Genomic DNA, 25,744 nt, shown 5'->3' with positions numbered 1-25,744 from the left:
TTACAAAGCATTAAAAAGAATAAAATGCATAGGAATAAATATGATGAGCAACGTAAGACTCATTCACTGAAAACTACAAAACACTGTTGAAATAGATTAAATTTAAATAAATGGAAAGATTCCCCCATGTTCATGAATCAGAAGACTTAATACTGTTAAGTTGGCAGTACTCACCACATTGATAGATTAAATGCAATCCTACCAAAATTTCAATGAAAACAGAAATTAGCAAATCAAACCTAAAATGCGTATGGAAGTGTAAAGGCCCAGGATAACCATTGTTTTTCTTCATGAAAAAGAAGAACAAAGTTCAAAGACTCATACTTCCGATTTCAAAATGTACTGCTCAGCTGCAGTAATCATAACAGGGTGGTGCTCGTGGAAGGACAGATATAGAGCTCCATGAACTAGACTTGAGAATATAGAAATGAACCCTTCCATTTATTGTCAGCTGAGCTTCAGAAAAGGTGCCAAGACAATTCATTGAAGAGAAAAATAGCTTTTTCAACAAACAGTACTGAGACAACTAGATACTCATATGCAAAAGAAGTTGAATTCATTCCCTACATCATATAGGAAAATTAATTCAAAACAGGTGAGAGATCTAAACGTAAGAGCTAAAACTACTCTTGAAAGAAAATATGGACATGTAATAGTACTAAGGAGACTTCGAGTTTTAGCACCAATATGTAAAGGGATGGTTTGGAGAGTAGACCTTTGTTATGGAGAATATTCTGGATATATTTTGCAATGCTTTCTCTTCTTCCTACCAGAGCCAGCCCCTTCTAGCCTTCCTATGTCACCAAAGCGTAGAGGGGAGAAAAGCTAGGAAGTGTTAGGGCACAGCCCAGGGACACAGACCTGCAAAAAAGACTAAGATTTAACAAGATTGTAGGATGGTCCCTTTCCCCCATTCCTTAAGGCCACCCCAGCATGACTCCAGTATAATAGTGATTTATAGCTGAAAGAGTACAGGCAAGACACATATTCTATCTAACAAGGAGTTCTTTGAGAAGTCCAAAGACAACAGGATAAACAAAGCAAGGCTGTTACAGGAATTCTAAGCCTCTGGCACCTGCAGCAAAAGCAAACAAACATTAAAGTTGTGGTGAATAAGATATGAAGAAAATAAGCATTAAACACACACAACACACACATGAGTCCAACTCCCTGCTAAATTAACATAAACTCCACACTGTTGCCTCTTAATCTCAGTTCCTGTTACCCACTGTCCAATTTTTAACAACAAAAAAAAGTACAAGGTAGTCTAAAAGACAAGAAAAACACAGTTTAAATAAAAAGCAAGCATCATAACCAGACTCCAGTATGACACAGATTTTAGAATTATCAGGCATAGAATTTAGAACAACTACAGTTAATATGTTAGGGGCTCTAATGGAAAAAGTAAATAACATGTAAGAACAGATGGGTAAATGTAAAGAGCAATATAGAGGGATCTAAGAAAAAATTTTTTTAAATGCTAAATATAAACACTAGCAGAAGTGAAGAATGCCTTTGATGGGCTCATCTGTACACTGGAAATGGTCAAGGAAAGAATGAAGATAGGTAAGCAGAAACTTCCCAAACTGAAATGCAAAGAGGAACAAGAATGCAAACAACAGAACATGAAAGGTCTGTGGGTCAATTTCAAAAGGTGTGTCATACGTGTAATTAGGATACCAGGAGGAAAGGAAAAAGCACAGAGTAAAGCAGATATTTGAAGATAATAATGGCTGAGAATTTTCCAGAATTATTTAAAGACACAAAACCATCCAGGAGACTCAGAGAACACAACACTAAGCAGGATAAATTTATATATAAATTGTATTTATATATGAATTGTATTTATATATGAATTTATTTAATGTAGATACATATGTATATGTATGTGTGTGTATATATATGTATACATGTGTGTCTGTGTGTGTATTTCCTTACAAGTCTAGAAACCTCTTGCTTAATAAGGTCATATTCCATGTAGAAACTCCTTTGTTGACAAAGTATCTAACTTGATGTCATTGCATTGGCCTGCCACCAGGGATCAGTGTAATGTGGGCTTCATAAGAGCAGACCTGCAAGTCAGAGACCTTGACTTTGAACGTATTCAGTTTTACCACCACATAAAAGAAAAGGCGGCTATCATGAAGCCTGCAGCGTTCAGAGAAGTAATATTGGAAAAGGACACACAGAAAGAAAAAATATCCTATTTTAGCCATGGGACATAAAGAAATGTCATCAATTTGTATTAATTATAAGTAATATCTATTTAATTAGCCCCACTGTATTTCATTTTTTGAAAGGTCTTATATTTATGTATCTTAAGACAATAATATAGCCTATAAAATATAAAAATCTAATAGTTAAAATCTGTATCAGAGAAAAAACATTATAAATATTGTTATATTATTTGTACACATACTATTTAATTGGTTCTACTACTAACTGCCACTGTTAACTAATCCTGTTATTTTTCTTAAATAACAGTGTTTATGTAACAGAATAGCAAATAATACAGAATACATATAAACACCTAATTTATATTGTATGTTAAAATAATAATATGTGTATATAAGTATTTATTACATATTGTACCAATTTTTTGGTCTCGTATAGCTGTGTCCTAAGTTGGCTGTCTAAAAAGTTCATCTACGTACACATAGATGTCCTTCACAGAGCCTGACATGCAGAATTTGGCTCTGAATTGTTTGACAGTTATTGGACAGGTATTTCTACTGGTTACTGTTTTTTTGAACCAGTTTAATCTAAAGGCCTCCGGCAGAAATATGTACTAATATATTTCATGTGTCTGAATGAGACAATGACAGATTAATTGAAGATAAATTCAGTTAAGCTAGTCATTAAAAATATAAATGAGGTAATTGTCAAGAAAGTAAAAAATTAAGCTTTGTTAACCTTAAAATCTAAGTTCAGAAATCCTATGATATATTCTCTTTTTTAGCAAAAATACCTGGACAAGCCCCTTCTTGGCTTCTAAAAAGATATTTGAGGTAGGAGATTACCTACTTCTTTTACTCTGTCTTATAAGATTCTGATTATGAATTAAAGTAATATGTAAAAGTGACTTTTAAAAAAAATTTTTATTATAGTTGATTTACAGTGTTCTGTCAATTTCTGCTGTACAGCAAAGTAACCCGGTCACTCACACACACACACACACACACACACACACACACACACACACACACACATTCTTTTCTCACATTATACTTCATCATGTTCCATCACAGGTGACTAGTTTATAGTCCCCTGTGCTATACAGCAAGAAAAGGGACTTTTTGATAACAATTGTTAATTATTATCTCCTTATAGTCTACATAGTGTCTATGATTAGGTCAGCTTTATACACAGAGGTGCCCATATGATGTATTTTGAAGGGTTCAATATCCCTAAGCTATCCCTAATGGATGCCATAACATCTACAGTTAGACATTTATTTTTATGCAATTATCTTTGCTTTATCTATGTTTCTCTTTTTAAAAAGATACTTCTGGCATAAGATAATCGCTCAGCACTTTAAAATGAATGACCAGCAAAGGCTTTACTTCTATAATTGCAGCTGAAGCATTGACCACATAGGGATATTTACTAGTACCTAAAAACTGGGAATGGAATAGAAGGGAAAGTCAGGAATCACCTAGATGAACTTCGCAGTTTTGTCCAAACTTGTAATTATTATATCGCTAGCCCCCTTGGCAAGTTTCCCTATCTTCAGAAATAACGAATATGAACAACCATCTGAACAGTGGATATGGAAGCATTTTAGCACAGACTGAATTTGCACAACAGAGGAAACATGGTACGCCCATGCTTCCTTCCTTGGCCTCTTTTCTAAGAACTTGGTTTCTGCTCAGTAAAATGAGTTCTGTTGAAATATATAGACTCTCTTGCCCCCAAAACCTAGGAAATTAGGTTAAGAAACCATCTTTGGCCATACCTGTACTTGGATTTGGAATCGATTAATTTAAATTAAGACTTAATTTTAAAAATATATTACTTATATCTATGTTATATATTAACATAAGAGAAAGTAATAGAAAAAGTACTGGAGTTAGAAGATAACGTATTCCAGATCTGCCCCTCTCTCTTACTAGCTATGTTATCTTGAGCAAATGTTAACCTCTCTGATTCCCTAACATTTCCTGACATTCCTTCTCCGATGTAAGATGGGGATAACATTGGGCATCCTGCCTGTATCACAGGACTGGACTGGCAAGAGCCCCCAAAAGGTAATATCTATAACAATACTTTGCATACTGTGAGGTGTAAAATAAAATACAGCTACAACACGGCATTACATAATTCTTGATTAGATAGTTTGTTATGACACTGAAATCAATTTCTTTCAGCTCCCAAAGTATGATTCAGAGGCTTAGCAAAGACCAACAAAGATATGTTTTAGAAATCAATAAGAGGCCAATTCAGGAAACAATCCACCCTAAGAACACTGATTTCTATGAAAACTGTTTCAAAGTGACATCCTTGAAGTGTCCTATGAGCAAACAAGTTCCCAGGTGGACTGAGAAGACAAGGATACCAACAGAAGGTTTTGTTTGTATTTTCTTCATTTGTTTAGGATTTTAATAAATACGAAGGTGGCTTTCACTGTATCATTAATAAATTCTGTGAAATCTGCATTATGGGAACTGTTTTTGTAAATAGGATAGACAGTCATTTTATTCCTAACTCTGAAAAATATTCGCGGTAATTTCTATATGAGTTGAATATAGAAGTAAATTATTTCGGTTATTTGTATTAACTACCTCTAACCATTTCTTCTGGGGCCATGGATGGATTCTAAATACTGATCACTCCCAAAGCAATAGAAATTAGAGCAAAAATAAACCCATGGGACCTCATCAAACTGAAAAGCTTTTGCACAGCAAAGGAAACCAAAAAGAAAACAAAAAGACAACGTTCAGAATGGGAGAAAATAGTTTCAAAGGATGCAACCGACAAGGGCTTAATCTCTAGAATATATAAACAACTTATACAACCCAGCAGCAAAAAAGCCAATCAATCAATGGAAAAATGGGCAAAAGACCTGAATAGACATTTCTCCAAAGAAGATATACAGATGGCCAACAAACACATGAAAAAATGCTCAACATCGCTGATTATAAGAGAAATGCAAATCAAAACTACCATGAGATACCACCTCACACCAGTCAGAATGGCCATCATTAATAAATCCACAAATAACAAGTGCTGGAGGGGGTGTGGAGAAAAGGGAAGCCTCCTGCACTGTTGGTGGGAATGTAAACTGGTACAGCCACTATGGAGAACAGTTTGCAGATACCTTAGAAATCTATACATAGAACTTTCATATGACCCCACAATCCCACTCTTGGGCATCTATCCGGACAAAACTCTACTTAAAAGAGACACGTGCACCCGCATGTTCATTGCAGCACTATTCACAATAGCCAAGACATGGAAACAACCCAAATGTCCATCGACAGAGGATTGGATTCGGAAGAGGTGGTATATATACACAATGGAATACTACTCAGCCATAAAAAAGAATGACATAATGCCATTTGCAGCAACATGGATGGAGCTAGAGAACCTCATACTGAGTGAAATGAGCCAGAAAGACAAAGACAAATACCATATGATATCACTTATAACTGGAATCTAATATCCAGCACAATTGAACATCTCCTTAGAAAAGAAAATCATGGACTTGGAGAAGAGACTTGTGGCTGCCTGATGGGAGGGGGAGGGAGTGGGAGGGATGGGGAGCTTGGGCTTATCAGACACAACTTAGAATAGATTTACAAGGAGATCCTGCTGAATAGCACTGAGAACTTTGTCTAGATACTCATGTTGCAACAGAAGAAAGGCTGGGGGAAAAATGTAATTGTAATGTATACACGTAAGGATAACCTGACCCCCTTGCTGTACAGTGGGAAAATAAAAAAATAAAAATAAAAATAAATAAATACTGATCAATCATAGCAGTAAAAAGAAATCGAGTTATTGAAGCTGAGTGAAGAGCTTATAGGAGTCTCTCTCTTTGGAGGAAAAGTGAATTTTTTTTAATGAAGCCCAACAATGTACTCTCTCAACTCTCAGTGATGCTGTAGATCCCATGCCCATCAATGTGCTCAGTGACATGATTATTACCCTCTCTCACCTTCATCAAAGTATGGTCCAGATTCACTACCATCACCTCCTCGCCTGCATACTTCTCCACCTACCACAATCCATCTTCTGTTCTCCCCAAAGCAATGAAATTGTTGCTTCCAGAGTCATCAGTTCTTCTCACACTTGACTCCTCTACCCTTGGTTATTCCCAGAGCCTTTAAATTCTCCCTGGATTCACTGAACAATTCAACAGACATATCTATAGAATTCCTCTCTCCTTGTTTTAGTCCTGTTTCTCTGGCCATTCATGTTTGGTGTCCTACATGGGCTTCTCTTCCTCTGCCTGAATTTTATTTTTTTAAATTGAAGTAGAGTCAGCCTGAATTTTAAGTGAACTATTCCCCAGTATTCCATCCTTTGGTCTCTCCTGTTCTCACCACATACTTTTATTTATGAGCACTCTCGCCTATGCCTGGTAGCTTCAACACACAACTGATGATCATCATATTTTTTCATCATCAATCTAGGCATCTCTTCTAAATCCCATACTCATCTGCCTACTGGATATATCCATCCGTTTTCCCTCACAGATACTCATAGTTTAACTTGCCCACTACTGGTCTCTTTCTCCTCCTGCATTCCATGTCTCAGTCAGTAATACTGCCTTCCTCCACTTATCCAGCTAATAGCCCAAGACATATCCTAACCTACATCTCTTTGGTATCCAATAATGAGAAGCTCTATCCATTCTATTCTCAAAGATTCTCCTGAATTTGCCCTTCTTCATCGTAACTGCTGCTCCCTTAGTTCAGACTCCCTTTCAGCCTCCTTTGAGTTACCACACTAGTCTTCTAACTTGTCTCCCTGCCTCAAGTCTTTTCTCCAACCTGTCATCCTCCTGGCTGCCAGTGTGATCTTTCAGAAATGCAGATCTAATTATATTACTTCCATGCATAAAATCTTCAATGGCCCCCTAACAATTCAATTTTTAAAACATTAAGCAAATTATTCCTGTCTCTGGAAACCTCTCAAAAGTTACGAACAAGGTGTCTAGTTCTGAACCAGTCATTCACACTTTCCTGATGTTCTAGTCATGCTAAACCATACTTGTGGTTTAAAGAATGTGCCATGTTAGTCCCATTGCCTAGATTACTACTGTTTTGTTTGTTTGTTTACGTAGCTGATTTGCAATTATTCATCAAGACTCAGATGAATTCAGAACTAGGAATCTTTCCTTATCCAGCCCTAACTATGGCTAGAAGTCCCCCATCAGCAATCCTATAGTAAGCACCTTGCCTCATCTCTATAGTTACGTATTCTGTTGATGCTTTACTTTTCTCTCTCTCTAGTCCCAACTGTTGGACTATTAAAGTCAATGACTATATTTTTCACACCTATTTACCAAACTGAACATAATGCCAGATACCTAATAACCATCCAATGACTATTTGCTGAATGGTCTAGGAATGGCTTCTCAAGAGACTATAGATACGCTCATTTCCCAGCATTGCCAGATATTGTGCTCATACACACCCTCATACATGGTCTTTCAAGTCTAGTTTAATTCAGTGAGTGTTTAGTCATCAGTTTCCTTTCATTTTAGTAATGGACAATTCTTTAAAAAAAAAAAAAGCATTATTGTGGAAATTTCAAGCATAAACAAAAGGAGAGAGAATAGAATAATGAATCACTGGTGCCCGTTATCCACCCTAAAGAGTTATCAGCATCCTGCTATTCTTGTTTCATTTGTATTCCCACCACTTTTTTTGCTAAAAGTATTTTAAGCAAAGTCAGCAAATCATGTTGTTTTGCCCATAAATAATTCAGTGTGTGTCTCTAACTAGGTAAACATTTTTTTACAAAGCATAATGTATTTCTTGCTTTTATTCTAAACATACTCTACTTTTTCGTATGCTATCTACATATCAATCAAGGCATCATAATTATAACTAACACTGCCACATCCTTGAAAATATCTACCAATCTTCCTTCAGGCTTTACTCAGGGTGTTCTTCCCCTTCTCTACCTATATGTATTGAATTTTTTTTTAATTGTGTTAAAATACACATGACATAAAATTTACCATCTTTATTTTTAAGTGTTCAGCAGTGTTAAGCACACTCACACTGAGGTGCACAGTTTCCAGAACTCTTTTCCTCTGGCAAAACTGAAATGCCATACCTATTAAAAACTGCCCATTCCTCCCTTCTCACAGCCCCTGGTAATCTATGCTACTTTGACTATTCTAGGTTTCTCAATTAAGTGGAATCGATCTTTGGAAGACAAATACAATATTTGTCTTTTTGTGACTAGCTCATTTCTCTCAGCATAATGCCCTTAAGGTTCATCTGTGTTGTAACACATGTCACAATTTCCTTCCCTTTTTAAGGCTGAATGATGTTCCATTGTATGTATATACCATATTTTGCTTATTTATTCATCCACAAATGTGCATTTGGATTGCTTCCACTTTCGGACTGTTGTGAATAATGCCGGCATGAACATGGATATACAAATAACTCCTCAAGATTCTCTTTCAATTCTTCTGGGCATGTATCCAGAAGTCGAATCGCAGATCATATGGTAATTCTAGTTTCAATTTTTGAGGAACCACCATTCTGTTTTCCACATCGACTACACCATTTTACATTCCAGCAAACAGTGCACCGTGGTCTTAATCTCTCCACATCTTTGCCTACACGGATAATTTTCTGTTTTTTGACAATAGCTGCCCTAATAGGTGTGGAATGGAATAAACACTTTAAAAATGAACTTTATTTTTTAACAGTTTGCTAAGCATTTTAATGTTATTATAGTCTTATTATCACACTTTACAAAATAAACAGTAATTCCTTCATATCATCTAATAAGGAATTTCTAACATGCTTTTCTCATAATTTTACCTATATCTTCATCCTTCTATGTCCTCAAAAGAAACTTTGGAGCCACCACTGATTCCTCTTTTATTCTCTCACCCCATATCTAATTCATGAGAAAATCCCAAAATATACTCAAGATACTAGTCTCCCCTTGCCTGTACTTCTCACCCTTGTGCCACTGCCACCACACTGCTCCAAGCTACCATCCTCTCTCCGAGATTGTTTCAGCAGCCTTCCAAAGGACCTCACTGCTTGTTAGCCTTGCCCTGTTCAATCTGCTCTCAACTCAGCAACCAGATGATTCTGTCAGATGGGACACTCCTCAAAGCCTTCCAGTGGCTCCCTGCTTCACACTTAGTAAAAATCAAAGTCCTTACAACGGCCCTGAGGCCTTACGTGAACTAAGTCCAGTGACCTATCTGAGCTCCTATTACATCTTTTCCCTCCTTCACTCTGCTTTAGCCACCTGTCCTATCTTGGTGTTCCTTCAACACCCTGCCATGCTCCTAGCTCAGGGCCTTGCCTAGAATGCGCTTGCTTCTGATGGCTACTTGACTCCTTTCCTAACTCCTTTGACAGGTCAGCCTCAGAGGGAGGCCTTGTTGTTTTTCAAAAACAAATTAATCCATCCCCTGAGAATTCTCTATTCCCCTCCCCAGGTTTTCTTCCTCACATAAATTTTATTATCTGATATATATTTATAGATATATATAGATATAGGTGTATCTTGTTTACACACTTATTTTCTGCCCTGTATTTAAAGTATAAGCTTCAAATAAATATGAATTTTTAGACAGACACTTTGGTACCTAATGCTGAATAAGTAATTGCTTAATCAGTTCAGTTTATATAGCTATACATATTTTTATGGTTGCTCCCCAGGTCTTCATCACAACTTAAAAAATAGTATGAAAGAATGTACATCTTTCCAAAGCAAGAAGGCTGGTGTAAATTGGACAGACGATGAAAAAAGAATCTACAGGGATAAAAATATAGCTCAATCTGAAGAAATATTGCAGTATTTGCTCCCCATCATGAAAAGCACTAAAAATGTGCAGACCACTCAGATAAAACAGATTTTCAATCCAAGAACCAACTTTCAAATCCAACATCAGTAAGTCAATACAATTTTGTTATTCTTAGCTACTTAATATATGTACACTCTTTTTTAAGGAAAAAGGCTTATTTTTTTGGGGGGGAGGTCTTTTCAGGGCTGCACCCACAGCATATGGAGGTTCCCAGGCTAGGGGTCAAATCAGAGTTACAGCTGCCAGCCTACGCCACAGCCACAGCAATGCCAGATCCAAGCCACATCTACAACGTACACTACAGCTCATGGCAATGCTAGATCCTTAACCCATTGAGCAAGGCCAGGGATCGGACCTGCATCCTCATGGATGCTAGTCAAATTTGTTTTTGCTGAGCCACGTCTGGAACTCCATGGCTTATTAATTTATTATCCTAAGAAACAAACACAGGCTCTTAAAAATAGTGGCAGCTACATCACATTTGACAAAAGGACAAAGACCCAAAGCCATAAGAACACATAGGATATGTGAAGGAATAGGTTATTAGGCCTTATTCAACTGTTTATTTGCATGAAAACACTCATTAATTTGGATCTATGAATAAAGTATGTATTAATAAAGTATGATCATAGCCTGATTTGAAGTTTCTCAGGTGTGTTTAAATCTTATAATCCTAGGAGGCAACCAGAATTAGAAATAATTAACCTGGGAGTTCCCAGCGTGGCGCAGTGGTTAACGAATTCGACTAGGAACCATGAGGTTGTGGGTTCGGTCCCTGCCCTTGCTCAGTGGGTTAACAATCCGGCGGTGCCGTGAGCTGTGGTGTAGGTTGCAGACGTGGCTCGGATCCCGCGTTGCTGTGGCTCTGGCGTAGGCCGGTGGCTACAGCTCCGATTCGACCCCTAGCCTGGGAACCTCCATATGCCGCGGGAGCAGCCCAAGAAATAGCAAAAAGACAACAAAAAAAAAAAGAAAAAGAAAAAAAGAAATAATCTGAGCTGCCTCAGCTTATTGATATTCACAGGAAAGCAGGAAGTGTAAGACCAGATTTCTTTTAAAGATATAAAAAAAAGTTGAACCCTCACTAAGGCCAAAAGGAAACTCATATAAATAAGACAATAACAAGCTGAAAATAATAAATTAATACTATTATCAACAGATATTCATAAAATACTTGCTATATGCTATACACTATTCTGTTTATACACATACACATTTTACATTCTCTACATAAGGAAAGTGAAGTTCAAAGAGGTTAAGCAATCTGCCCAGGGTCACACAGACAGTAAGCAGAAATGGATTCAACCCTGACTAGATATTTGACTGCAGAGTCCTTTATCAGTATGCTTTGACATTTCTTTTCATAATAAAAATTAAAAACACAGAAACAAAATAATATTCAAAGATTGCCTATAAATCAATGACAAGATTATGAATATTTTAATAGAATAATGGATTAAGGCTATGAACCAGGAATTCACGAAAGAAAAAAACACATGGCCAGTGGTCATTTAAAAATGCTCAATCTCACTTAAATTCAAAGAGTGGAAATTAAAACAATAATGAAATACTCTTCATATTTGTCTCTCAGTGGAAGAATTGATTCACTGATTGTTGAAATATAAACAGGTACAGTTTCTGGGAGGCAGTCCAACAATACAAATGAAAAATCCCTAATATTTACATTCATTTTGACTAAGAAATTACACTTTTAGAAACTGATCCCGAGGGGAAAAAACCTAGGAAAAGCTATATTTCTGTAGTGATATTTCGGTATTGCCTGAAAGAACCAAAGCAAAAGAAAAATGAATCTAAACACCCAACAACAGAAGACTGCTTAAATAAATTATGGCACATACTAACGTGAAAGATTATGTAGCTACTAAATATTATCAGTGTATATTAATTAACATGAAATTATGTTCACAGTATAAGTGAATAAAAGTAGCAGAACAGTTTGATTTGGTATGGCTGCATTTATAGGTTATGTATATATATTTAATGTGTGCATATTATACTCACTCAAACACATATACACCTGGAAACAACTCTGGAAGCAATATTCCCAACAGTGATTGCCTCTGGATAGTACTGGCAGAATATGCTATGTCTCTTCATGCTTTTTTCCCTAAATTTTTATTAATGCATATTTCTTTATTGTATAATCAGCAAAGTCAATAAAAATTATAAAACTAGGCAGTTGGTGGCAATTTCTAGTAGGATGGGGTAGCTATCATGCTAGCGAAGGCAGAGCCTAACAGAAATTGAATCAAATAGGTCAGCTAATATGAAAGACAGTATAGGCCCAGGTGAGTAAGAGATCAAGTATGATAATATCAGCATAGTAAAAAATGAGGAAATTAATAACAAAATACAACAGACCTAGGCAGCAAGGCTGAGAAGCTAAGGATCTGGATATAAACAAGGGGTCTGAGAGGTGACAGGACGTTGCTTGGTTTTTAGTCATTATTTTCACAAGAGATTCCCTATATATTTTGAACCTAGACTTGCACTCAGTGTGGACTGGCCTGAGCCTGAAGGTCTATATAAATGGTGGTCTTCATTAATTAAGAACTCTTTGTTTACATGTAACAAAATAATTCAAGCTCATTTAATCAGAAAGCATAAGGTAAGGTAAAGGGGGGGAAGGACTGCAAGAAAATACAAGGCTAGGAGTTCCCATCATGGCTCAGTGGAAACGAATCTGGCTAGCATCCATGAGGACACAGGTTTGATCCCTGGCCTTGCTCAGTGGATTAAGGATCCCCATTGCTGTGAGCTGTGGTGTAGGTCTCAGACACAGCTCAGATCTGGCGTTGCTGTGGCTCTGGCATAGGCTGGTGTCTACAGCTCCAATTAGACCCCTGGCCTGGGAACCTCCATATGCCACAAGTGCAGCCCTAAAAAAAGACAAAAAGACAAAGTTAATAAGTTGGAATTTATCAAAATAACAGCGTTTGCCTTTTGAAATATCCTGTTAAGAGAATAAAAAGACAAGCTATAATATGGGAGAAAATATTTGCAAAGCACGTAAACAAAAATCTCAAAACTCAACAGTAGGGGGCCCAATCAAGATGCCAGAATAGAAGGACTTGGAGCTCACCTCCTCCCACAGATATATCAAAAATACATCTACACATGGAACAATTCTCACAGAATATCTACTGAACACTGGCAGAAGATCTCACCTAACCAAAATTGCAAGAAAGATCACCATGCAACCAGGTAGGATGATTGAAAAAAGGAATTATGACTGGACCTGCACTCCTGGAAGGAAGCCTGTGAAAGGAGAAAGGTTACCATACTCTGGAAGCCCCTTCACCAGCTAGGAGATAGCTGGGTCAGAAAGGGAAACTTAGAGGCTCAGAGAAGAGTGCAGCAACCAGGTTACAGCAGCCAGAACAGAGAGGGATCAGCAGAGACAATCTGTTAGTGTGTGCAGGGGCTCGGTGCTAAAACTCAGAGTTTCAGACCTGGGGAGAAGGCTAGGGTTGGCTGAGCAGAGACAGCCTGAAGTCTGGAGTGTGGTACCAGTCACAACTGTGGATGCATGCAGGGCCATCGAAGAAGCGCCCTTCTTAATGGGCCCACAAAGGGAGGTGTGGGGGCTATGTCATCCACGGATTTAGGCAATAGCCAGTGCCAAGGCCTCTATGACCTAAGCACCTGCAGGATATCTGAGCAGATTAGTGGTGTTCCCGTGGCTGGGGCAGATCAGCATTACCTGAGGCTTTGTGGAGGCAGGGCCAGGGTCTGAGCTGACTGAATAACTCCCACAGCAGGTCCAGGTGCTCAACTACTGCAGTCGTGGTACCTGACTTCAGTGGATCTGTGCCTATGGAGCTGATTCAGTGGTTGATAAGGGGCCGAAGGCAGTGCCAACAAGAGTGTATTTTGTGAGCCTGTACAACAGGTGACAGGTGACACCACAGAGAACACTCCCTGGTGAGCAGTTCCTTCAAAGGAATAATCAGTGGCTCCTGTCCCAGTGGGAGTGCTCCCATCCTGCCTACCTCACACTGAAGTTCAGAAACAGATTTGAGGTCTTCTACTTTAAAAACTGGGGAGCAGATCCTGGCCCTGACAACAGACCTGGCTGTGACAACCAGAGAGCAAAGAGGAGGTCCTGCTCAATATCCACGGCGGGCTCTGGTCACCGCAACACCAGATCACACTCCACATCAGGGGATAACAGCCAGCACACGCTGAGGAAAGATGCGGCAGGCATCCATACTAAAAACAGCCCTCGCACCAAAAACATTAGACTGACACAGGCTACACAAGAACTCTCCCACATAAAAGCAGCCCTTCAATGGCGTTCCTTTTGTGGCTGAGCAGGTTAAGAACCTGATAAATATCCATTAGGATACAGGTTTGATCCCTGGCCTAAGTGGGCTAAGGGCATTGCCACAAGCTTCAGCTTGGGTCATAGATGTGGCTCAGATCCAGCATTGCTGGTAGGGCTGTGGCATAGGCCAGCAGCTGCAGTTCCAATTCAACACCTAGCCTGGGAACTTCCATATGCTGCAGGTGTGGCCATAAAAAGAAGAAGAAGAAAAAAAAAAAACCCTTCAAGACCAGTCATTGTTTCTCATAAATTCATGGAGTTAGAGAAATATAAGTAAAACGAAGAAGCAGAGAGATGATTTTTAATTAAAAGACCAAGAGAATTCCCCTGAAACAACAAACAATGAAACAGACCTATCCAATCTACTAGACTCCAAGTTTTAAAAGGAGGTAAGAAATTACTCAAGGAGGAGTTCCTGCTGTGATGCAGTGGGTTAAGAATCTGACTGTAGGGGTGGCTTGGGTCACTGTGGAGGCACTGGTTTGATCCCTGACCCAGTGCAGTGCCACAGCTATAGTGTAGGTTGCAGCTACAGCTCAGATTCAGTCCCTGGCCCAGTAACTTCTATATGCCATGGGTGCAGCCATTTAAAAAAAAAAATTACCAAAGGAATTAAGAAAGGCTATTGATAGAAATGCAGATTTCTCTTAAAAAGGAACTAAAAGCTATAAAGAGGAGCCAAGTAAAATCAAGAAATTCATTTGACAAGCTGAAATCTGAACTAAACACAGTAATTAGCAAATGAATACGTGATCTGGAAGACAGAATAATGGAAATCACCCAATCAGAACAGTAGACAGACAAGTTTTTTTAAAAATCAAAGCAATTATACAAGAACTATGGGTTAATATAAAGTATATCATATAGGGACCCCAAAAGGAGAAGAGAGAGAAAAGAGAATGAAAAATATATTTATGATTGAAAACTTCCCAAATCTAAAGAAAGAAACTGATATCCAGGGACAGGAAGCACAGAGGATATCAAATAAGCAAACACACCTAGATATAATTAAAATGTAAAAAAATTAAAGACAGGATTCTAAAGGCAACAAGAGGAGTTCCTCAGTGGTACAGTGGGTTAAGGACCTGGTGTTGTCACTACTGTGGCTCGGGTTGCTGCTTGACCTGGGTTCAGTCCCTGGCCTGGAAATTTCCACATGCCACAGGTGTGGCCAACAAATAAATAAGTAAAAGAGGCAAGAGAAAAAAAAGAGTTAATTACAAGGGAACCTTGATAAAACTATCAGCTTATCTCTCTACAGAAATTCTGCAGGTCAGGAGGGAATGGCAAGATGTATTCAAAGTCCTTAAAGGCAAAAACCTGCACCCTATGATATTCTACCCAGCGAGATCATCATTTAGAGTAGAAGGAAAGGCGTTCCCGTCGTGGCTCAGTGGTTAAGGAATCCGACTAGGAACCATGAGGTTGCGGATTCGATCCCTGGCCACGCTCAGTGGGTTAAGGATCCAGCATTTCCATGAGCTGTGGTGTAGGTCACAGATGTGGCTCAGATCTGGCCTTGCTATAGCTCTGGCATAGGCTGGCAGCTACCGCTCTGATTAGACCCCTAGCCTGGGAACCTCCATATGACAAAGGAGCAGCCCTAGAAAAGACAAAAATACAAAAAAAAAAAGGAGAGAGAAAGAATTTCTCAGAAAAGCAAAAACTGAAAGAATACAGCAACAGTAAACCTATCCTAAAAGAAATATTGAAAGGTTAACTCTAAATAGAAAAGAAGCAAGACTCTATAGGAAAGAGAAAAGCACAATTGGAAAGTAAATAACTTAAATAAGCCAGTAGTATACAGATTTTAAAAAATAATAAATTTAAAATTTTTTGAGGAGTTCCTCCTGCCATGGTGCAGTGGGTTAAGAATCGGACTGCAGCAGCTCGGGTCCCTGCAGAGGTGCATATTCAATCCCTGGTCCTGCACAGTGGGTTAAAGGATCCAGCGTGGCATAGGTGGCACAGGTCACAGCTGTGGCTCTGATTTAATCCCTAGCCCAGGAACTTCTGTATGCCAGGGGTGCAGGTATAAATTTTTTTAAAAAACTTGGAAAGCAATAATAGCTACAATGAACAGCAAAAGGATAAACATGAAATTGTAAAAAAAGGACATCAAAATCATAAAATGGGGGATGGGAAATAAGAAAATGTTTTTTTTTTTTTTAGAATATGTTTGATACTATATGACTACTAGTCTAAAGCAAGTAGATAGAGTAATGGGTTAACATACCTGAAAACCATAATAACCATAAATAAAATATATACTGCAGATTCACAAAAACTAAAAAGAGAACACAAGCATAATATAAAAGAAAATGATCAAATCACAAAAGGAAAAAGAGAAAGAAATACAAAATGAACTGGAAAACAAGGTTTTAAAATGGCAGTAAATACCTATCTATCAATAATTACTTAAATGTCAATGGATTTAATGCTACAATCAAAAGCCAAAGAGTGGCAGATTGGATAATAAAACAAGAGCCTACAATATGCTGCCTACAAGAGACATATTTTTTTTTTGTCTTTTTTGCTATTTCTTGGGCCGCTCCCGTGGCATATGGAAATTCCCAGGCTAGGGGTCCAATCGGAGCTGTAGCCACCAGCCTACACCAGAGCCACAGCAACGCGGGATCCGAGCCGCGTCTTCGACCTACACCACAGCTCACGGCAACACCGGATCGTTAACCCACTGAGCAAGGGCAGGGACCAAACCCGCAACCTCATGGTTCCTAGTCGGATTTGTTAACCACTACGCCACGATGGGAACTCCCAAGAGACATATTTTTTAAGGTGAGGGCACACAGACTGAAAGTCTGATGGGATGGAGAAAGGTATTTTATGCAAAAGGAAATGATAAGAGACAGGGTCAGCAATACTCATATTAGACAAAACAGACTTTAAAGCAAAAGGCCACAAAGATAAAGATACTATATAATGACACAAAGATCAATAGAAGAAGAGGATATTACCATCATTAACACATAGGCACCCAATATAGAAGCACCTAAATACATAAAACAAATACTAACAGACAGACATAAATGGAAAAATTGATGAGAATACAATTATAGTAGGAGACGTTAATACCCCATTGATGGCAGATCTTCCAGACAGAAAATCAATACGGCAACAGAGATCCTAAATGATACAATAGAATAGTTATATCTAATTGGTATTTTCAGGATATTACATTTTAAAAAAGCAAAATACCCATGGAACATTCTTTAGGATTGACCATATATTAGTCCCCAAAACAGGCCCCAAAAAAATTTTTTTAAGCCTCAACAAATTTTTTTCAAGCATCTTTTCTGACTGCAACAGCATGAAGCTAGAAATCAACCACAAGAAAGAGAAATAAGAAAAATACTACACATGGAGACTAAACAACATGCTACTAAAAACCAATGAGTCAATGATGAAATCAAAGAGGAAATTTAAAAATAGGTTGAGAAAAATGATAGTGAAAACACAACCATAAAAAAAATCTATGGAGAAGTATCCCTTGTGGCAAAGTGGAAAGAATCCAACTAGTATCCATGAGGATGAGGGTTCAATCCCTGGCCTCACTCAGTGTATTAAGGATCTGGTGTAGCTGTGAGCTGTGGTATAGGTAGCAAATGCAGCTTGGATCCCAGCATTGCCATAGCTGTGGCTGTAGCCAGAAGCTGCAGCTCCAATTTGACCCCTAGCCTGGGAACTTCCATATGCTGCTTATGTGGCCCTAAGAAGCAGAAAAAAAAAAAAAGAAAGAAAAAAGAAAAAAAAATCTATGGGATTCAGTAAAAGCAGTCCTTAGAGGGAAAATCATAGTGATACAGGTCTTTCTCAGAAAACAAGAAAAATCTCAGACAACCTAACCTGCTACCTAAAAGAATTACAAAAATAACAAACAAAATCTAGAAGTCATCAAAAGGAAGAAAATAATAAAGATCAGAAAGGAAATAAATAAAATAGAGACTAAAAACAATAGAAAACTTGGAGTTCCCTTCGTGGCTCAGCAGTTAACGAACCGGACTAGGATCCATGAGTATGTGGGTTTGATCCCTGACCTTGCTCAGTGGGTTAAGGATCCTGCGTTGCCATGAGCTGTGGTGTAGGTCACAGATGCAACTCAGATCCCGCATTGCTTTGGCTGTGGCGTAGGCCAGCAGCTAAAGCTCTGATTGGACCCCTCAGCCTGGGAACTTCCTATGCTGCAGGTGCAGCCCTAAAAAAACAAAAAAGGGACTCAAAGAAAATAAAAAATGAAAAAGGAAAAATAACAACCAATACCACAGAAATACAAGAAATCATAAAAGACTACTATAAATAATCATATGCCAACAATTGGACAAGCTACAAGAAATAGACAAGTTTTTAGAAATATATATTCCCATCAAAACTGAATCAAGAATTAATAGATAATCTGGACAGACTAATCACTAGAAGTGAAATAGAATCCGTAATTAAAAAAACAAAAATAAAAAAACTGCCAAAAGTCCAGGGCCAGATGACTTCACTGAGGAATTTTACCAAACATACAAAAAAGAACATATACAGTAGATCCTTGTCAAACTCTTCCAGACTGAAGAGTAGGAAACACTCCCAAAGTCATTCAAGGAAGCTACCATTATCCCAATACCAAAACCAGACAAGGTACTACCAAAAAAGGAAGTTACAGGCCAGATGCAAAAATTCTTGACAAAATATTAGCAAACCAAATCTAAAAACACATAAAAAAGATCATAAACCACAATCAAGTTGGATTCATCCCAGGGTCACAAAGGTGGTTCAATATATACAAATCGATGTGATACACCATAGCAACAAAAGAAAAGACAAAACCACATGATCAGCCCAATAGATTCAGAAAAAGCATTTGACAAAATTCACATCCATTCATGTGAAAAAAAAAAAAAAAACCTCCCACCAAAGTGGGTATAGAGGGAACACATCTCAACATAATAAAAGCTATTTATAATAACCCACAGCAAACATAATACTTAATGGTGAAACACTGAAAACGTTCCCACTAAAATCTGGAACAAGACAAGAATACCCACTCTCACCACTTCTGTTCATAATAGTATTGGAAGTCCTAGCCATGGCAAACAGACAAGAAAAAGAACTAAAAACTATCCAAATTGGAAAGGAAGAGGTAAAATTGTCATTATATGAAGATAACATGATACTATACATATATAAAACCCTGAAGACTCCAAACAAAAACTACTAGAACTGATAAATGAATTCAGTGAGGCAGCAGGATATTAATTTAACATACAGAAATCTGTTGTGTTTCTTTACACTAACAATAAAGTATCATAAAGGGAAAGTTTAAAAAAATCCCTTTTAAAATAGCATCAAAATAAAATAAAATATTCAGGAATAAATCTGACCAGGAGGTGAATGATCTATATGCTGAGAACTATAACACACTGATAAAGGAAACTGAAGATGATTCAAAGAAATGGAAAGATGTCCCTTGCTCTTGGATTGGAAGAGTGAATACTGTTAAAATGGCCCTACTATCCAAAGCAATTTACCAGAATTAATGTAATCTCTCTCAAATGACCCATGACATTTTTCACAGAACTAGAACAAATAATCCTAAAATTTATATGGAATTATGAGAGACCCAGAATAGCCAAAGCAAACCTGACAAAAAAGAGCAAAGCAGGAGGCGTAACTCCCCCAGACTTTACACTACACTACAAAGCTACAGTAATCAAGACAGTGTAATACTGGTACAAAAACCAACATGTGGATCAATGGAACAGAACAGAGAGCCCAGACATAAACGCACACCTCTAGTCCATTAAGCATCGACAAAGGAGACAAGACTATAAAATGGGAAAAAGTCTATTCAGCAGGTGATGTTGGGAAAGTTGGACAGCTGCATGTTAATTAATGAAATTAGAACACACCCTCACACCCTACACAAAAATAAACTCAAAATGGCTTAAAGACTTCAATATAAGACACAACACCACAGAAACTAGGAGAGAACATGGGCAAAACATTCTCTGACATAAATCACAGCAATGTTCTCTTAGGTTAGTCTCCCAAGGCAAAAGAAATAAAAGCAAAAATAAACAAATGGGATCTAATCAAACTCAGAATCTTTTGCACAACAAAGGAAACCATTAAAAAATGAAAAGACAAGCTAGGGACTGGGAGAAAATATTTGCAAATGAGGCAACCAACAAGGGATTAAATTCCAAAATATACGAACAACCCATATAGCTCAATATAAAAAAAACCTAACAACCTAAACAAACAAACAAAAATAGGCAGAAGACCTAAATAGACATTCCTCCAAAGAAGACATATAGATGGCCCATAGGCACATGAAAAGATGCTCATCATTGCTAATTATTAGAGAAATGCAAAGCAAAACTACAATGAGGTATCACCTTACACCCATGAGAATGGCCATCATTAAAAAGTGTACAAATAAGAAATGCTGGAGAGGATGTTGAGAAAAGCAAACCCTCCTACACTGTTGGTGGGAATGTAGATTGGTGGAGCTGCTATGGAAAAGAGTGTGGAGGTTCCTTAAAAAAAGTAAAAGTAGAGTTGCTGTGTGACCTGGCAGTCTCCCTCCTGGGCATGTATTAGAGGGAAGTCTGACTTGAAAAGAGGCAGGTACCCCAGTGTTCATAGCAGCAGTATTTACAATAGCCAAGACATGGGGGCGACCTAAATGTCCATCAAGAGATGAATGGATAAAGATGTGGTTTTATTCTCACACACACACACACACACACACACACACACACACAGGAATACTACTCAGCCATTAAAAAAATGAAATAATGCCATTTGCAGCAACATGGATAGACCTAGCGATTATCATACTAAGTGCAGTTAAGTCAGGCCAAGATAAATGTCATATATCAATTGATTGTGGAATCTAAAATGTGATACAAATGAACTTATTTATAAAACAGAAACGGACTTACAGACACAGAAAATAAACTTATGGTTAACAAAGGGGAAAGAGCATAGGGGAGAGATAAATGAGGAGTGTGGGATTAGTAGATACAAACTACTATATATAAAATAGATTAGAAAACAAGAGCCCACCATATAGCACTGGGAACTATATTCAATATTATGTAATAAACCATAATGGAAAAGAATACGTAAATACACACACACACATATGTCTGAACCACTCTGCTGTACACCAGAAACTAACACTGTAAATTAACTATACTTCAATTTTTAATAATTAAAATTAAAAAACAATAATAATGAATAAAATCAAAACATATAAGCAGAAAAAAAATTAACAGTAAGAAAACAAGTAGTTCATTTAGAAAATAGGCAAGAGACATGAATTGATATTTCACCAAACAGAATATACTGATGGCACATAACCACATGAAAAACCATTCCATGTCATTAGCCATTAGGGAAATGCAAATTAAAAACTTCAGTGAGATAATCAGTACCCATCTATCATAATGGCTACAATAAAAAATAATAGTGATAACACCAAATGCTGAGGAGAATGCATAGATTGCTGATAGTAATGTGAAATGGTACAGTCTCTCTGGAAAACAGTTTGGCAGTTTCTTTAAAAATCAAACATAGGGAGTTCCCGTTGTGGCGCAGCACAAATGAACGTGACTAGGAACCATGAGGTTGCAGGTTCGATCCCTGACCTTGCTTAGTGGGTTAAGGATCTGGTGTTGCTGTGAGCTGTGGTGTAGGTCACAGATGTGGCTTGGATCAGGTGTTGCTGTGGCTGTGGTGTAGGCCGACAGCTATAGCTCTGATTGGACCCCTAGCTTGGGAACCTCCATATGCCACGTGTGCAGCCTCCCCCAAAAAAATAGACAAAAGAAACAGACACACAAAATCAAACATATAACTATCATAGGGTCCAGCCACTGCTCTGCTGGGCGTTAATCCCAGAGAAATGAAGGCTTATGTTCACTTAAAAACCTATACACAAATGTTTGTTAATAGCCATAAACTGGAAACAATCCAAATGTCCTTCAGTGGACGCATCATTAAACAAACTGCTACATCCACGCCATGGACTACTCATCAGCAACAATAAGGAATGAACTACCCTACATAAAACAACTTGGATGAATCCCCAAAGAATTATGCTGGGTGAAAAAAGCCAATCCCCAAAGGTTATATAGAATATGATGCCACTGATATAACATTCCTGAAATAACAAAATTATGTCGTTTGGACAACAGACTGATCACCAGGAGGTAAGGAGGGGATGGGCAAGGAGGAAGGTCGGAATGACGGTAGAAGGGAAACATGAAGAAATGGGTCTGTACCTTTTTGGGGGGGGGCACACCCACAGCTTATGGATGTTCCTGGGCCAGGGGTCAAACCTGAGCCACAGCTGCGGCCTACACCAGAGCTGTGGCAACACCAGATCCTTCACCCACTGTGCCAGGCTGGGGATCAAACTGGGGACCGAGCCATTGGCGTCAGATCCCCACCCACTGCGCCACAGCAGAAACTGTACTGTGTCTTGACTGTATCAATGGTAACATCCTGATTGTGCTACTGGCTATAGTTGTGCAAGTATTGTATTTGGGGGAAACTGGGTGAGGGCTATATGGGATCTCTCTATATTATTTGTTCCAACTGTAGGTGAGTCTATAATTATCTCAATATTAAGAGTTTAATTAAAAGTATAGTTCAGATGGAATTCTAAAGAAAAACTGAGAGACTTTAGGTAGCTACAATTAGTAATTATAAAACTTCCCTCTCTTGAGGAAAACTTCCCTCTCTTGGACTTTTATCAGTCTTTTTACTGACTATAGGAGAAAAAAAAACAACCTTAGAGCATGTATACTGAGTTCATTCTAATAGAATAAACAAAGTAGATCTTTAGAGCAAAGTGGAATTTTAGAGAACATTCTATTCTAAATGAAAGAGAATTTCAACTAGATGTGAAAGTAAGGAGCTAGGCCCAAAGGGGCCATTACATTGGAGTCTGGGGCCAGGGATGTTATACTGAAATATATACATCCTCTAGGCACTCAGAAATACCAGACTGGAGGAGCCTGAAAAGTCATGAGCAGCAGCTAGATCATTCTAATAGAGATGAAGCTAAAAGTCTTAAAGGAGAATGAATTCACCAAAGGGAAAAAAATAGGATTTATACTATGACAATGCCTGAGGACTACAAATACTTAGGGTTCACATTGGACGAAAACTCACCTATTTCATTTCTTTCCTAGACTAAACCCATCTAGTTACATACATGTAAAGAAATACAGCACATCCTGGACACCACCCAGAAATCCTCCCTTGATTAGCCAAAGGGATCTTACAGGAAGCTCTTCGGAATGGCTCCAGGCTGTGTCTCAGAAGTCATCTGAAAGCTTGTCACCTCTCAAAGGGCCCAAGAAGAGGAAAAAACATTCTCAAGTCAAGGCCACCAAGACTAAAGACGTGAAACCTGTCAGCAGAAAATGCGAGACTCTTCCCCTGTGTTCTGAGGACACAGACAAGAGTCTGCAAGCTGAAGAATCTAACCAGCAGGGCTCTATGCAAAATGCCCCCCATCTCGCTAAAAATAAGGGAGAGCAACCAAAAACGAAGGATGAACAACCCACCTTTCGCCTGAAGTTGCGAAGGGACAAGTAATCTAGCTTTAAGCTGCTCTGACAACTGCAGATCAAAGATAACATATGCTGACATAGTAAAAGGCAAAAGAAAGAAACAGAAAAGCCCTCCCTGTCCCTTCATCCTCATCCCGCCCCCTACACGTGTAGTTCATGTGCATGTACTAAACTATAAATTTTAGATATCCCATCTGCTTTAGTAAGAATGGCTTTCAGAGAGTTAAAAAGAAATAAGAGAAAATATAGAAAAGTAAAGCTCACATAGATACTTCTATTTAACTTTGTCAAGATGGAAAGAAAACTCCTACTTTGATTTATTCATACGCCAAAAGACTAAGCCCCCAAGGAGGCAGTAACAGGTATGATCACCGACAGGGACGTCGCTCTAGGCACTTTCATGAGTCAGTCCTATGTGTAGTGTCCTAGAAACCGTCAGTGATACAAAGGACATTCCTGTATTTTCACTACCGCACATGACTGAAATAACTCAGGATAAAACAGTGCATCGTCAAGAGCTAAGTGAAGCACTCCAACAATTAGAGAAAAGACTTCATTTTAAAAGATGTTAACTGCACAGAGTAAAAGTGTGGCACCAAAGGGCACATAAATGCATGGACTATGGTTTAAGCAGTCATTTAATGTCTCAAAATTTAGCAAAAAATGTAAAAGCATACATCTCCAGCCCTTTTTTAATGTGGAAAACAAATGGAACACCTCACAGTCTGTCACTCATGAGACAGTGAGTACTAGTGAGATTCCTAAAGGACACTGCAGAGGAACAGGTATGCCAGGCAACTAAGATGCACGTGGTAACTGAGAAAACAGAGTGCGTCAGCCTGGAGCTGCAGGTCAGCCGTGGCATCCATGACAGGAAGAGGCTAACGAGGATCAGGTAGGAGGGTGTGTTCCTGCTATAAGCCACAAGCTTAATTAGGTCATGGGGGCAAAATGGAACCAGGAAGATGAGGTTGGGTGGTCTGCTCTCCACAGTATCTCTGGGAGCCAAAGAGGGTTCAAGGAGAGCCCAGTGGGATGTTAAAGGAGTAACTGTTGTGTCCTGGTTTTAACAGACTTTATTTTTAGAGAAGTTTTAGGTTCACAGCAATATTGATCAGAAGGTACAGCAATTTCCCCTTGTAGCCCCGAGTGCCCACAGCTGCATGGCCTTCCTGTTATCACCATCACCCACCAGAATGAGTCATTCGTTACAACGGATGAACCTGCGTTGATACATCATTATCGTCCAGAGTCCATAGTTTACAGTTGGGTTTGCTCTTGGTGTTATACAATCTGTGGCTTGGACAAATGTATAATAAAATGTATCCACCATAATAGTATCACACAGGAGTAGTTTCACTGACCTAAAAATTCTCTATGCTTTGCCTCTTCATCCCACTCTCCTCCCTAAACCCTGGCAACCACTGATCTTTTTACTGTCTCCACAGTTTTGCCTTTTCCAAAATATCACATAGTAGGAATCATACAGTATGTAGCCTTTTCAGATTGTCTTCTTGCACTTAGTAATATCCATATAAGTTCTACCATGTCTTTTCATAGCTTGATAGCTCATTTCTTTTTATGGTGAATAATATTCCATTGTCGGTAAAATTTATAAACATCTAGCAATGGTAACTAGGAAAAAAAGACAATTGACTAACAGCAGAAATAAAAGAGGGGCCACCAATACTTATCCCATAGAAGTTTAAAGAATACAGAGTTATCTTGTGGTGCAGAAGGGTAAGGATCCCGTGTTGTCACTGCAGCAGCTTGGGTTGCTGCTGTGGC

General features: G+C 38.4%; 1 protein-coding gene and 1 long non-coding RNA gene across 2 annotated transcripts in view; one reads left to right on the top strand and one right to left on the bottom strand.

Annotated features, from left to right (window-relative positions):
• Positions 1 to 25,299, top strand: part of AGBL3 (AGBL carboxypeptidase 3) — a 100,608-nt gene extending 75,309 nt beyond the window's left edge. Inside the window, exons 16-17 of the mRNA XM_047763202.1 lie at positions 9,870 to 10,101; positions 23,573 to 25,299. Of these exons, the coding sequence (XP_047619158.1) occupies positions 9,870 to 10,101; positions 23,573 to 23,981 (641 nt within the window). The 3' untranslated portion in view covers positions 23,982 to 25,299. The remainder of the gene's footprint in view (positions 1 to 9,869; positions 10,102 to 23,572) is intronic.
• The window catches only part of LOC125117381 (uncharacterized), a 125,947-nt gene that overhangs the window by 86,122 nt on the left and 14,081 nt on the right, over positions 1 to 25,744 (bottom strand). The gene's annotated exons all lie outside the window — the stretch shown is intronic.

Source organism: Phacochoerus africanus, chromosome 16, assembly GCF_016906955.1.
Source record: "Phacochoerus africanus isolate WHEZ1 chromosome 16, ROS_Pafr_v1, whole genome shotgun sequence".
Classification (NCBI taxonomy): Eukaryota; Metazoa; Chordata; class Mammalia; order Artiodactyla; family Suidae; genus Phacochoerus; species Phacochoerus africanus.
Note: the sequence above shows the minus strand (reverse complement) of the source record. Positions and strands in the feature narration are given on the sequence as shown.